At 35.0% G+C, this 14,849-nt stretch overlaps 1 protein-coding gene across 3 annotated transcripts in view; it reads left to right on the top strand.

Annotated features, from left to right (window-relative positions):
- Positions 1–14,849, top strand: part of khdrbs3 (KH domain containing, RNA binding, signal transduction associated 3) — a 147,310-nt gene that overhangs the window by 117,646 nt on the left and 14,815 nt on the right. For all 3 annotated transcript variants that reach the window (XR_015925760.1, XM_088601848.1, XM_088601846.1), the window contains exon 7: positions 268–350. Coding sequence is in view for 2 of the 3 variants with exons in the window: in XM_088601848.1 (XP_088457974.1) it covers positions 268–350 (83 nt within the window). In the remaining variant the exon portion in view is untranslated. The remainder of the gene's footprint in view (positions 1–267; positions 351–14,849) is intronic.

The raw sequence follows: 14,849 nt of genomic DNA, 5'->3' as shown, positions 1-14,849 counted from the left end.
GAATTCCCACATATGGTGAACATACTTATTTCCCTGAAACATACCCAATTACTGTAATCAAGCATTACACAAATTACATTGCATTCTCATTTTAACTAATATGAAAGTTCAGTTTATTTCTTTTTGTAGTCATGACCAACTTCAAGATATGTTTGGGTCATATACAGTATATTGAATATACTACATATCTTGAAAAAAATGTTAAGTTGAAGACATATCCATAATATGAAAAAATAATGTTCTTTTTTTCCCTTTTACTGCCTTTAGGAATATGATGATGGATATGGAACAGCTTATGATGACCAAGGATATGACAACTATGACAACAGCTACAACAATCAAGGACAAAAGTAAGTTTGATGCTGAATTTTCAGAGATCAAAATAAGAGTATTCTTCTGGTCTTGATGCCATCTGTGCCTTATGTGTTTCTATGAAGATATGAATTGTTCTCTCATTTATTGTGCTGCACTTATGGTCTCCTTGTTTGATATAAAAAGGAATTGAAATGGAACTAGAATGAATATGTAAGATTAGGTAGTTTGTTTCACTCACTTCCAATCTTTCTTTATTTTTTATTTCCTTATTTCTTTTATTTTAGAATGTGTCCTTAATCCAAATCTTCAGCTTTTGTATCTCTAACATCACGAAATGCACAGAGACGAAAGAGAATAATATTGTGCTGTACTTTGCAATCAGTGTTTGACTAAACATATTTTAGTTAGATCTTTGGAACTGATAATAACCTACAGCGGAACAAATTAAAATATTTTTTTCTTTCATTTCAATAGTGATTTGATATAGTGTAATTTTTTCAAAAGGCATTTCTATTAAAATGCTTTACTTTTACATTATAAAGGTTTAAGAATTCAGAATGTTGTCACATCTGATTTTATTAAGCAGAGCCAGATAAAATCGCTTTTCACTTCCCATGGAGAGTCATTATTTTTTGCTATTACTAGCTTGGCAGTTGAGAGATGTGATGCATCAGAAAATACTAAAAAATTCGGTCTGTTCCTACTCAGTTTTTAATGCAACTGTTCAAAATGTAAGAGTGCAATTCTGAAGTGAATAATTAATTTAAACATGATAAAACTATAGTGATTCAAGTCAAATGCTGAATGAGAGTAAAATGAATTTGGGGTGTAGTAAACAAAAATAAATTATTGAATGGTATTTCTGAAGATCACTAATGCATTTCACATATAGGCACATGTAAATTTGACAGTTGTATCTAAATGCCGTCTGCAGTGGAATGTTATGTTGTAAATTGTCTAGTAGATCCTCACTAGATTATAGTTGCGTCCTTTCTTTCTCACTACTACCTGTTTACTGTGCTTCTTATCAGGGATACATGTCAGACTATATCAGGTATTAAGACATCAGTGATTCTGGAATTTTAAGTCCGTATTTGACCAAAACCAAAATCCAAAGAGGACTGTTTACATTTACTTCTTGTTTTACTTTGTACTTGCTTTTGAATGGTTTAATGATTTTTATTTTTCTGATATTTCCCCTTTTCTGCACTCATGTATTATCCCATTTGAGATTAAGTAGCTTTGAATAGAGTGATTTAGAATAGAGACTGTAAACAGTCAGTGTATCATATACCACCAAAACATATAGTATGAATATTTTATAAACCTTGTATCAGAATGGGGGGAAAGAATAGAAGGGGAGGACATAGTGTGGAATGTTTTGTGTCCCTGGCAATTTTAATTGCCAGTTGGCATTTACTGGGGACAACTGATCATTTACACTTGGTGATATGTAGTGATTTTCTACTTCTTTCCATCTCTTGTGTATAATAACGTGCAGAAATCACAGTTCTTTTGTTTGAGACGTGTACCTGGAGCAATGTCTGAGAAGGAAAAAAGGCACAATAATGGTAATGTTGACAGCTGTAGCTTACAAGCAGAAGAACATAAAATGCTACAGAATGTTAATCTGCTGTTTAAAAATATAGTCAGTGAAGGGATTAACCCCACTGGCTTAATAGATAGGATTCTCACAATGAGTATAGTTAGGACTCCTGTGAGAGATAGTTCTATGTTTTTTTTTTTCTAATTCTGACCAGAATAAAATCTATCACTGCAAAAACAAAAGCACTGTTGTAAATAAACACTGTGATGCCAATCCAGAATTGCCAGATTTTGTGTACAATTTCGTATGTACAATAGAGTAGTAAAAACCAGCCTGTTGCTACCAGCTAATCCCTAAGCATTACAAGTATATCTTAAAATATGTTACAGATCCTCTATTTTAAATATAGATTTTAAATGGAACATGATTTTCAACAAAGGATATTGTGTATTTTTTTTGCATTTTAGTTTCCAATACCTTACTACATTTGATTGTACTTCCTTGGGAGCTGTCACGGAGTATTGATTTTTTTACAAATGCCAGGAAGCTATCATTTGCTTAGTGTCATATAAGGTCAACAGCTTTGTTTTGGGTTGAGGCCTGCTTGTTTCAGTGCATTTCTTTGTTTGATCAATTGAGTTTTTATGGGTGCTCCAGGTCTTGACTTCATGGAAGCTTTCAACAAGAAAACTGTACTTAAGCTAAGACATTATTAGGATGAGCTGCAATGGTAATGGAAGCTTAAAACCAAAAGACTGTATTACCTTGTTTTGTGCTTTTCTGAGCGTGATGTTCAATGTTTTGTTTGTGAAGATACAAGAGTCTAGTTGGAGACAGGATTTCTGAAGGATTGTGTCTCTAGGCCTTCTCCATGGATTCATTTTTGAAAAGATTCATTTTATACAGTGTAGGTCTGAGGGGCACATCTGGAATTGCTAGCTGTTAGATGTGCAAACTGTGCTGCTAAAAACATGCCTGGAGTATTCTGCTATTTGTTTTAAAAGCAGCATCTCAGATAATGGCAGTAGCTTAAGGCAAAAAAATAAAATAGATTCCATCATGAAGGATAAAAAAGCTAGAGGCCTAACAGACTAAAAAAAGATTTCATGTGGCTATAGACTTGGTATTTAATTGAACTAAGACTACTCAGCCATCCCTTTACAGAGTATTTGTTTTCTACAGTAGTTAGTTTAGACGTTAGAAATGTACAGGAATACTTCTTTTCTCTTTTGCTTTAGTCCAAATTGTGTCAAAAATTTAGAAAGTCACTATGAAAAAAACACACAGTGCCAAATTCACCTCGTTTGATATTTTATTGTATTAGTGCCTTTGAGTTTCATTTATTTAAATGAGGATCTACACAGCATACTCTACATGCAGAAAAATGAAATTAGAAAAGGTCTAATTTAATTTAATTAGAATGGTCTCCATCTCCCTGACCTCCCAGTTGAGGTCTCTCTCAACTTTGCAACACATGAAGATTAAGCAATATTTGACTTTTTATTTACTTTGCAGAACTTTGCAGAACACTTCAAGTTATTGGGGAAACATTATTGTACAACAAACTTCAAGTCATGCCTCAATTTACTGTATGACTTGATAGCCCTGATTTAGATGAGGGCTTTGACAGACCCACTCAAGCATTTTTTGTTGCTTAGCCAAAGTGTAGATTTGGCTGTGTGCTTTGGGTCATTGTCATGCTAAAGAATGAAATTCCATCTCCATTTCCACTTAGGGCAGTAGGGTTTTCCTGAAAAACCTTTTCTCCATTTTGCTCCATTGTTTTTCCCTACTATCCTGACAAGTGCCACGGACCCTGTTGGCTAGAAATATCCCCATGACAAAATGCTACCACCACTATACTTTACAGTAGGGATGATGTTTTCAGGTAATGCCCTGTAGATTGTAAGCATAAAAGCTTGTAGCTCTTCCAAAGCTGTTTCTTTGCAACCCGTTTGATCAGTCTCTTTCTTGCTTAGTTATTCAGTTTGGAGGGATGGCCTAATCTAGGAAAGGTCTTGCTTGTGCCATATGCATTACACTTCTTAATAATAATCTTAATCATGCTCCAAGGGGACAATCAAGGCCTTTTGATTTTTTATACACATCCCCTAATCTGTGCCTTTTTCCACAACTTTGTCCCAGAGTACTTTTGAAAGCTCCTTGGTGCTCATGGTTGAGTCTTTGCTTTGAATTGTACGACCCAGCAGGAGAACCTACAGGAGCTGTGGAATTTCTCCTGAAATCATGTGGATTATTACAATTTTAACAAAGCTTAAGACCAATTAACATGGTATGTGACTTTAAAGGCAATGCGTTACACCTGAGCTAATTCACATGCTATAACAGTGTCGGTTAGATATTTCAGTATTAATTTTTAGTTTTCTAAAAAATCTAGAATATGTTTTTTTACTTGGAAGTTGTCAGGATGTTTAGATAAATTCAAAAAATAAATAATTGCAGGGTGTAAGACAAAAAACAGTCCAAATTGAAAGGGGGTGTAGACTTTCACTGTATATGTATTGCACTGTATACCTAATGTGTATGCTTCAATGTATACAGTATGTATTACACTGTATACACTACAGTATGGAAGCAGAAATGGTAATGGAACAAGGAGAGGTAGCCCTAGACTAATCTTCAGCTTACATTTACTACAGTCTGTTTACAGTCTACAGCCTATGTTACATTTACTATGATGTAACAGATAATTAAAAAATAAACTCCACAGTTTGTATTAACTGGATCGAACTGTAGAATCAGTCAAAAGCAATTTCTGTGTTCTTATTATTTCCTGGAGTAAAGTGGAAAAACGAAAGTATTTTTTCCCAGGTTTGTTCACAACTTGGGATGCGGTTGGGGATGATATTTCACCCACAATTGCTTTTTAAAAACATAATCTTGTTTGGAAGGGGAGGTTGTCATGAAATATGTGGTCACACATTTTGGCCATAAACAGAACATTTTCTCATGACATTTATAGTCTGTCATGTTAAAAATGATATGAAGGAAACTTGTGTTTAACACAGTTCTGTGAATGAGATCTACAGCTCTTTGTAAAAAAAAAAAAGGATTGAAGGAATATCACAAAAGGAAACATTTCTTTCTCCTGGACATAATATTCTCAAAAATCTTTATTATATATGACAACAGAGCAGAAAGACACCCGTTTTAGCTAAATAGCTGCAGCATAATAGCAGCTGTCAAAAGCTTCAGTTGTTGCCTTGTGTGGATTTTTCATGACTCAAAATATTATTGTCATATTCCATACTGATTGAAATTCCTGAAGGCTTTCTTTATTCTTTTCATGATGCTTTGTTTCCTTTGTTCTTGACATTTTGCCTTTAGTGTAAGTGCATGCACAGTGACGTACACAAATCCTGATACACACATGAACACTACTTATCCCTTACAGCTTTCTAAAAGATTAAGATATAATATTCCACAAACTGATATTTAAAAAGGAGTCTTAGGACAAAGATTGTTTTTTAATACATGATACCCAGATAATGTTTCTTGACTTTAATTACAATAGTGCATTAAAGCTTTGTAAATGCCTACTTCACAACTGCTGAGTGGCACTTAAATTGCTCATTCCTGTAAGTGTTAAAAAGATTAAAAAGTTAGCAATCGGTAAGCAATTAGATGCTTACATGAAGAAAGCAAGTACTGTATTCTTATTTGTTCCAGAATTTCACAATGGCATGTAGTAAAAAGACATAAACGTTTAGAGAAAATGTGTTTATTCAGGAAACATAAAATGCAGAATTTAAGTTGGAGTCATATTTTTTCATCCTTCTTTTATTTCTTTTAGCAAGGTTGCAACATCATTTGGATATCAGCCTTATGGCCCTAGTCTGCAGGATTATATGCTATTCCAGGAACAGATTGTGTGAGGTAGACAATTGTGTATATCAGTGTCCTAGTGAAGTGGGTCTGACTATGAGGCTTTCAGATCTCCCTAAGGGAAATTCAAACTTGATCTTTAAAGTCTATGGGGTCAGGGCAAGGTAAATTTGTATTACCTTGACTCTCCCTGCATGTATGTATTGCATTTACAGTATGCCATGTACTAGTGTAGCATTGTGCATAAAACCACTGCTTTTTTTGGGAACATGAAAATAGGAATGGACAAGTGTACCGTTTTTGGAGAATTGTGATACATCTGCCTAATGTGATTTTCCTCACAGACCACCTGCTATAATCCCTTTGTATCCCTAAATATACCTCCCATCATAAATACACATAGATACACAGTATTGCACAGGAAGGAAACAACATAATTAAACTAAATAAACGGAAAGAAACATTAAGTTTGTTAAGTGCTTGTTTTACAGAGTTTTGGTTCAGACACTTAAGTATTTGTGTCTATGAGTATGAATATGAATCTTGTTTAGTCTTGGAATACCTTTGAAGAAAAAATCACTGTGGATGCTCATAGTAACACACAATAAGAGGTGATTGATTGTAATGTCATTATGTATACTGTGCTTCCCTTCACCTGCCTGTGTATTATGGACAGGTGACCTTCATCTGGACTTCTGAGTCCAAATGTCTGCCTCTTGGAACTGTAGACAGGGGAGCTTTTATGAATAGTTCATCTCTAGGTGTGTCTCAATTTGCCCAATTTATTGGATAAACATCTTAATTTGTGTCATAATCCCAAAGAATGTTTATCTGGGACTCATGCAGAATTTCTATGAAGATGATTCAAGAATTGTAGAAGAATACTATACAAATCATTCAACCAAGAGAATGTAATCCCAAGAGTAACTCAATAACTGAAAGTTTCTATGTGAAAAACACATTTCAGAACCTTTAGTTATGCTAGTTGAATCACAGATTTTGATAAATGTTGTGCACATGAAAGCAAGTAGGCAGAAAACATTCCCTAGTGTTTTTACAAAGAAGATGAACAGACGCCCAAAGATAATGCAAAGACATGGAGAAGACAGTCACTTCATTCGCACTGATGTCAAATTGCTGTTGAGGTGGTGGAAGTGTAGATGCATTTAGATGAACAGTATACATGTTGACAGATGAGGATATATGACAAAAGATTAAAAATTTCAAAACAAAATAATCGAATGAAGCTGAAGAGAGACCATAGAAGATGTGCCGCTACATTATCTGTGATAAATTAAACCTTTCTTCCAGCTGGTTCAAAATACAGGATTTGAATTAAATTAAAGTTCTTTAGAACTTTTACTTGCTTTTACAAACAGGTTCAGCCTTCCTAATTCTCAAAAAATGTGTTATGCTACCGCAAATACTTTGTAAGCAATACATTTTTTGTTAAATCAATTAAATCAATATGGCCTATTGTTCAGAAAATAAAACAAAATTGAGTATAGTGTACGGTACATAAAATTGCACTGAGATGTGTTTATTCAATTGTAAACTTTATGCTCGATATTAACATTTTTCACAGTGTTTTTTGTAAATCAGAACATTTCTTTATCTAGGATAAAATATACATCTGTCCACTTCAGGGATAATTCTATAAAGAACTATAATTCTCCAGCAGGTCAAAATAACATCCCTACATTGCTCAGAGGAATTATTTCTCAAGCTAAAAAATCCTATATATCCATTACCATTTTAATTGGATGACTTCCAAATTTCCTCTAAAAGTGTCCTTCAAATGGTACTGAAGGGATTTCATTTTAAACTGCTGTTTGTTATCCTTGAGCCAAGAAAGTTAGGATGTGCATTTAAAGTTGTGATTGAGTGACGTAGTTTTCCTGAGATTGACAACACAGATTGTATATATCCTAACCATTCTCAGGAAAGATTAATGGTTTAACCATGGACCATGATTATATGATTTGTTATCAACATCAACATATAAATCAAGTAAAAATTGACGGATCACCTCAAAAAAGCACCTGCTGTTTCAGCATGTTATGTTAGCTGCCATATCATGTTGATACTGATGTTGATAACAAATAATATAATCATGGTATGTTGGGGACCAGATTCTCTGTGCTCCCCATCTCATTGGAGCACCATATCTCAAGTTGGAGACTGGGAGACTGGCAGAGGGCAGTAACAGTCCACCAGCAGGTTCAACAACCACAACAGAAACCACTGCTTGAGCACTCAAGAATGGAAGTAGTCCACCAGTATCAACACCAATACTGTGACCATGATCTGGCAAAACTTCTAGGGACAAGACTAGATTTCCCAGCAGAAATTAGAATTCATCTCCAGTCTTCCAGAAGTGTTATTACTATGTGGATGGAATGCAGACTCACTCCCAAAGTAAGAAAACAGATACATGTGGGAGCTGAGTTCCTCCTGAGAGTGACAGAAAAAGAATCAGCTGAGGATTCACATGCTCTGCAAGCAAAGGTGGGCCAGACCAGCATCAATGCATTTCTTAAGGTTTTAAGGTGGCACACAACATAGAGCCATCCTCCCAGGGCAAATCTGGGAGAGTATTTTTGCTCTTCCAACACAGTGGCATAAACAGATGCAGTTTAATTGCTGGACTGAATAGACTGGAGAACAGTCAGCATCCTGTGTTTGAGTGACTGCAGAAAGAGATTTACAAGCTGCAAACTCTAAATGGGCTATAGTAAGTCATACATTTTTGCACCAAGAAAGTATGTTGCATAAAATACTTCATCTTGATGTGTCCAGTTTATCCTAAAGACTCCAGATTGACTAAATTCTGAGACTGGTTGTGAGGGAGAGATTTAAAGTATTTGGGTATGTAGGTTTGATACCTAAATGTCTGTGGGGCAGGGCAATATGTTGTAAGTCATTTGCCGATAACAAATTGGAATGCGGCCAGACATTTGCAGATAGGGCCTAGTGTCACCTTGCTTTGATTGAGCATAGTACCACATCAGGGCACACAGCTGTTGTGGAACTTTGATAATGAGTGAGGATTACATCAGACACAGGACAGAAAGTGTGGCCCAGCATGATAGGAGCATTTGGTAGTGATGCTTTGTTGGCTTCCAGGACCTTGCTTTTAGATACCCACAAAGATCACAAAACTCTGTTCAGCAATCTGCCTCATACAATGGACCAGTCAAAGGCATTGGCTTCAACACTTGCTGGATTAGATACACTGCAAAACACAGTGTGTAGACAGGGCATATCTATGCACAAAACCCCCAAAACATCAGGTATCTTCAGTGTTCAACGGTACTTGCTTAGATGTACTGGAGCTTTACTAAGGGTTTAAATTATAGAAGCACATCCATGAAACCCATGCAGCTTCTGAGTCCACCAGCAAGGGAATAATGATAAGGCCTTCATTCTTTATACATGTAGAGCAGACAGACACTCCACCTTCCAACACGAGACATGCTATAATAAACCAGAAGGCATGTACCTTATCCAATAGAAGCAGTTGCATACTTTGGCAACTCAAAGATATTGTCTGGTGGCAGCACATGGGCGAGTTCCTAACATCACAGTGTAAATGAATAGTGCACTGCAATGAGTGTACAACTAAGACCGCCAAATAAAAGTAAAGGCAATTGATGTATTATAAGCTTAAAGCAACAGAGATTCCCCCCTCTTCTCTCTCCTGCTGTTTGTTTTATTTTTTATAACACAGCTAGTGGGAGCACACAAAAAACAATGGGCACATCTCATGAGGCCATTTGAGATTACTTGAGGTCAGAAGCTGAGACTTAAAAAGGGAGATTGGACAGAATGCTAGAAGCTGTCTTAGATGAGAAAGAATTCTCCAGGCAGCTGATGTTTAGGTTAAGGGGACCATAGAGGCTACGGACGTCAAAAAGCAGGAGGGATGCAGTGTGCCCAAGGGAATCTCAGCTGGCATGGACGTTGAAATAAAAGGCATGTACATGTCGTATTCCCAAGACCATTGAGGTTCAAGCCAACACAGGTTCAGAGTCACTAAGGGCTGTAAAAAACTCACGCTTTCAAGCATCCATTTGACTGGGACAGCATTGTCTAAATTGATATACAGTAGATTCAAATATTTTCTATACAAAGAAGGGTAGACTGGAAGACATGGAAGGGTTCCATTTAACTGATATGGAAAGTTAGCTCAGTAAAAATCATTGATGTGTCGCATTCCCCACTGGTGATGACATCACTTCATCCATGACAAGGCTCATTGGCCGATGTCTCTGAAATATTCCATCACATTATTAAGATCAGATATTTCTAAAATTTGTTGTGAATTTATAATGCCATGAAGCAGAGGCCTACGTCTGCATTTTACTGCATTATCTCTCATATACAATGTATATATAGATACAGTATTTTGTTAATGGGAACCAACACATTTTTTAACATAGCTGGACAGATGTTTAAATTGCACTTGGTAGCATTCATTTAGACTATACAGCAGAACAAAACTACATGATATCTAAAGACAAGAGATGATTTACCTTCTCTAGCACGTTTGACTTCTGATTGATCTGAGCAATTCCGTTAGGCATTTCAGAGAAAAGAAAAAGGCAATAGTACGAGTTTCAACAACATGACTGCATAATTATTTCCATGAAGAAGAGTTTCCTGTTTTAAGTTGTAAAAGACATCTCCCAAGTTTCCATTTGTATATTCTAGTTTGTGTTTCACTGTTTTGTTCTATCTAAATCTACCATTGCATCTTCTACAGAGTTTGCTAATCCTCTTAATCTGGTAATCTGGTAATCGTGCAAAATGATTGGTTTACTCAATACAACAACAGGTATACAACAACCTAGATCACTGATTACAGTAGTTTAATTATAATTTATAATTATATTAATTACCCAAGCACCCCTCACACCCGAAGAAGGCTCCACAATATTCAATATATTTTTATGAACTACCATAGTTCTATTGAAGTGAAATACTGTTATTATTTTTCACAAAAGATGGGTAAATTCTAGATCATTATAGATGATGCTACATGAGATACTGGTATGACTGTCACTAGACAATGAAAAACATCAGAATTTAGTTCTAAAAATATAAATAGGAATGTATTGTAAGTACAAAAATATATTTTCAATTATATTTGTTACAAAATCCAAATCCAATGGAACATTTAGGAGAACAGATGGTATTCCAGCTAAATATGCTTTGCATCTGGTTGAACAGATCACTGACATAGAAAAACTTTATTAACCACTCTAAATTTTAAAGAATACATTGTGCAGTATACAGTATAATAACTTGCTTTCATTGCAGTTTCATTAATCAGTGATTCATATTTGTTATTTTGAAGCTTGTAATATGTGGGCACCGGATGCATCTCCTGATTTATTTAATAATTTCCTTATTTGTATATACAGTATATGACATTAATTATATGTATAATTATTTTTAAAGATGCCGCATTCTGACCTGTGCCCAGATATCTAAAATTCCATTTCCAAATATTTCCATTTGATGTTTTTGGCTGTCAGAGTGAATTTGAGTCCCTTGCTGTAAAAGCTGTTCCTCTATCTACCCCACGGAGAAGGTGTTAGACAAGCTGTCTGGGGTGGTTTTAAGCCATGTCTTCATCCAGATCACTTCCATTTACATCTTAGGAATGTACTTAATAAAAAGTGACTGACGAAGCTCTGGTTTGCCTACAATGTATTTATCCTCAAAGGTGTTGTCAGCCAACCTCTCAAAGCAGTTTTCACTGTATTCTATACAAAGGCACTTGCAAGTTCTTATAGATAGGATACCAAATCGACGCTCTTTTCTCATCTCCATCCATTTTAAGTTTCATCTTTTGAAAATTTCAGCAGTATAAAGTTGATAACCATGTCAGAAGTCTACTGCTGACCAACATTTCCAGGTTATATGTGTTTTCCATAATACAGTACATCAATATTAAAGTAGCAATTTCCTAAATTCAGTAAGATAAGATAGATTTTAGTTTTCTCTATTCTCAAGAGCCCAGATTTGAGAAATGACACAGTTCATCCATGGAGTTAATACCACATATACAGTAAATCAAGTCTTGCCCACAATTAAAAAAATATTAATCTACTTGCCAAACTCAAAATTCAGATCCACTACTTGGTGGCAGTTTTGTACTAGGTAGATGCAAGAAGAGCCTAGCAAATACAAAACCACAGTTAAGAACTATGTTTCCAATTTGCATTTAGCTTGTAAGTGCAAAAGTGGCACCCTTTTTATACCTGTACCTTTGTGAAATTTTATATGGTTTACTTTACTTTTTTATTTTCATTGTCGAAATATTTCTCATCTCTGTGGGGTTCAACTGCTGTGATCATCTCCTAATCAGCCAGACCTTCAAACTAGAAAACTAATTCTACACCCCACAGACATTTTCATTTGCAATCATGTGCAATCTTACCCTTGTTATGGACAGAAGGCTGGAGACAACTTCCATTAGAGTGTAATCCTATTGTACAATAAATTAGTAAGTCACTATTGCCCGTTGTTCAGCCATGGGGAAGCAATTTCATTTTACAGCTCAGGCTCCGATTTATTTTCTGTCCATGGATAGCAGCTTAAACCCGGGAATTAAGTATAAATGGAGCATTAAAGATGACATTGTCCACTATTGTCTAATCGTTCAACCTGCTTTAGTACTGTAGCATTGAAGGGTTCTTATGTATGGCCAATTCTTCATTTCCTTGTGTTGTTTTTACTTGATATTTTTGTTCTTTGTTTTAATTCACTAGTTTTTTTTATGTCTATTCATTGTATCTTTCAAGCTATTATTTAAATAAATGTATCAACGATCCCTTAAGATCTCTGCACAGGTACTGTAGATGTTAATCATCTAAAAAATGAACTATATTCCCTTTTAAAATGGTGAAAATTAGGCATTTTTCTGCAGACCTATACTGTGCATATAGTCATACTGTGCTATCTTTCTACAAATCTATCCTGCAATGCAGGATAGGACATAGTTGTTATTAAATTTAATTGTTTATTCGTGACAATTGAGACCGTAACAAACTCTACAGAAGAAACAAAGAGCAGATGGAATTGCACTCTCTGTGTTCTGAAAAGAATGAAAGAGAAAGATGACACATGCCTTACAGTTTCCAGTAAAGTATACAAAAGCGATACCTGAAGGCCTCTAAAATATTCTGAAAAAGGTTTCATGAGCAAAGAGGATTTTAGCCACATTAAATTCTCTAATGGGATAAAGTCATGATACTAACCATAAATCAGTACCTTGTGTCTTTGCAACCTTTCTTAATGCTCTCAAAGATTTGAAAGATTTATCACACAGGAATTGAAGAGTAAGGGTGGTATAAGGAAACAAAGTCCACCAGGGACATGTACTACATCATTTGGATTTAACGCTGCCATCTGCTTAATGGCACCAGGATGACTACATAGGTACTTATGATCAGCCATTCATGGAGATGACAGATGCTTCAGAGAGTTAACATGCCTAGGAAAGAGCGTTTGTTACTAAATTCCTGAATCTGTGACTAGGTTGTCTAATAAGCATTGTATTTATTTTTTGAGGTCTAAGCCAACTGTTAAGAAAGGTTATTATTCATTTGGCTTCCCCCTGAGAAGATGTGGAGAATAGAAAACTGAAAGGCATTGCTAATGAATGCCAGATCAAACCTGACCTTAAAAAGCCAGAGCATTATTGGAATTTATTAAAACATGAATTGAGTGCCTGCATGTCAGGAGTCTCTGATTTCATGGTCAGTTAATATGAATATAAAATATTATTACAGTTATTATTACAAATAGTAATAATAATAGTTATAGTAATTTTAAATATTGTAGGGAAAGCTGCTTTGCTCATTATCAAAATATAATCAGATTTCTATTGTATATCTTTATAACTAAATTCTGACTTTGAAGTTTTCATTGTCTAGTGACAGTCATACCAGTATCTCATGTAGCATCATCTATAATGATCTAGAATTTACCCATCTTTTGTGAAAAATAATAATAGTATTTTACCTCAATACAACTATGGTAGTTCATAAAAATATACTGAACATGTATTTAAATCTCTGTAATGTTTTACTTGAGGTAACGCTAGGCCATAAAATAGAACAGTCACTTTGATTATGAAGCTCAGAATATTTGTACATTAACAAATCCAGTTCTCTAATCTCCTGTTACTTTTACCTGTTATGAAATTATTCAAATAGACACACAAAAAGTCACTCGTATTTTGTGCCTTTATTTTTGGAAAATACATATTGTGGTAGGATTAATATAGCGTACATTTTCTCATGTATATCAGCACACATGCTTTGTTGATCAGCTGATTTTAAGTCTTTCATTTAGCTGTAGTAATTAGAAGCATGTGGCTGTATTTGACTAAAGAGCATATTTTGCAGTTCATTTCACCTGGAACCTTGCCCTTCAGCATATCCCGAAGGAGTCCCTGACTGGGGTAATTGAGCAGAAAAGGACGTGGGGTGAGGAATGGCATAGAATTATTGACAAAGTGTCACACAATAACTTAGAAGTATCTAACTGCGTTTGGAATCCTCTTTTATTCGGCTAGAGAGCTTGAGTTTGGTAATAGATATTGAAGGTGTTTATCTGTGCCATGTGGGCATACAATACACATTCCATTCCATTTGCTTTCTGACTCTTTAGAAAAGGTTGTAAAGATGTAAATACTCAGAAAGTTCAAATTTTGTTTTTGCAGTTTTATTTTTTGCTTTGAAAATAATTTTATTAAAACAAGGAATGGGTAAAAATGTTAAAATTTGAAGTGGTGACATTTATAATTCTGAAGTTCAACCTTCTAAAGGTTGTTTTGATTGTACTCTATATCTCATTGGGTAAAGACATCAGCTAAACTAATAATAAAAAAACACAAATGGTTGTTTTCTAGTATGCATGACACTGCATACTCAAATTAATTATGATTATCTTGATCAGTGTTACAAGGGAAATTATTAATTTTATCAGTGTTTCTATTGCCATTACACATTGCTTTTGCTAGGATAGGCTCTGGCTCCCTCACAGCCCTGTATTGGATATAGTGGTTAGAAATTGAATGGATGGATGGATGAGATTTTATTTCATTATCCTTGTTGCTTATGCAAAG

The sequence above is a fragment of the Lepisosteus platostomus genome, chromosome 12 (genome assembly GCF_059453375.1).
Source record: "Lepisosteus platostomus isolate fLepPlt1 chromosome 12, fLepPlt1.hap1, whole genome shotgun sequence".
Taxonomy (NCBI): Eukaryota; Metazoa; Chordata; class Actinopteri; order Semionotiformes; family Lepisosteidae; genus Lepisosteus; species Lepisosteus platostomus.
This window is presented reverse-complemented; position numbering and strand designations above follow the sequence as displayed.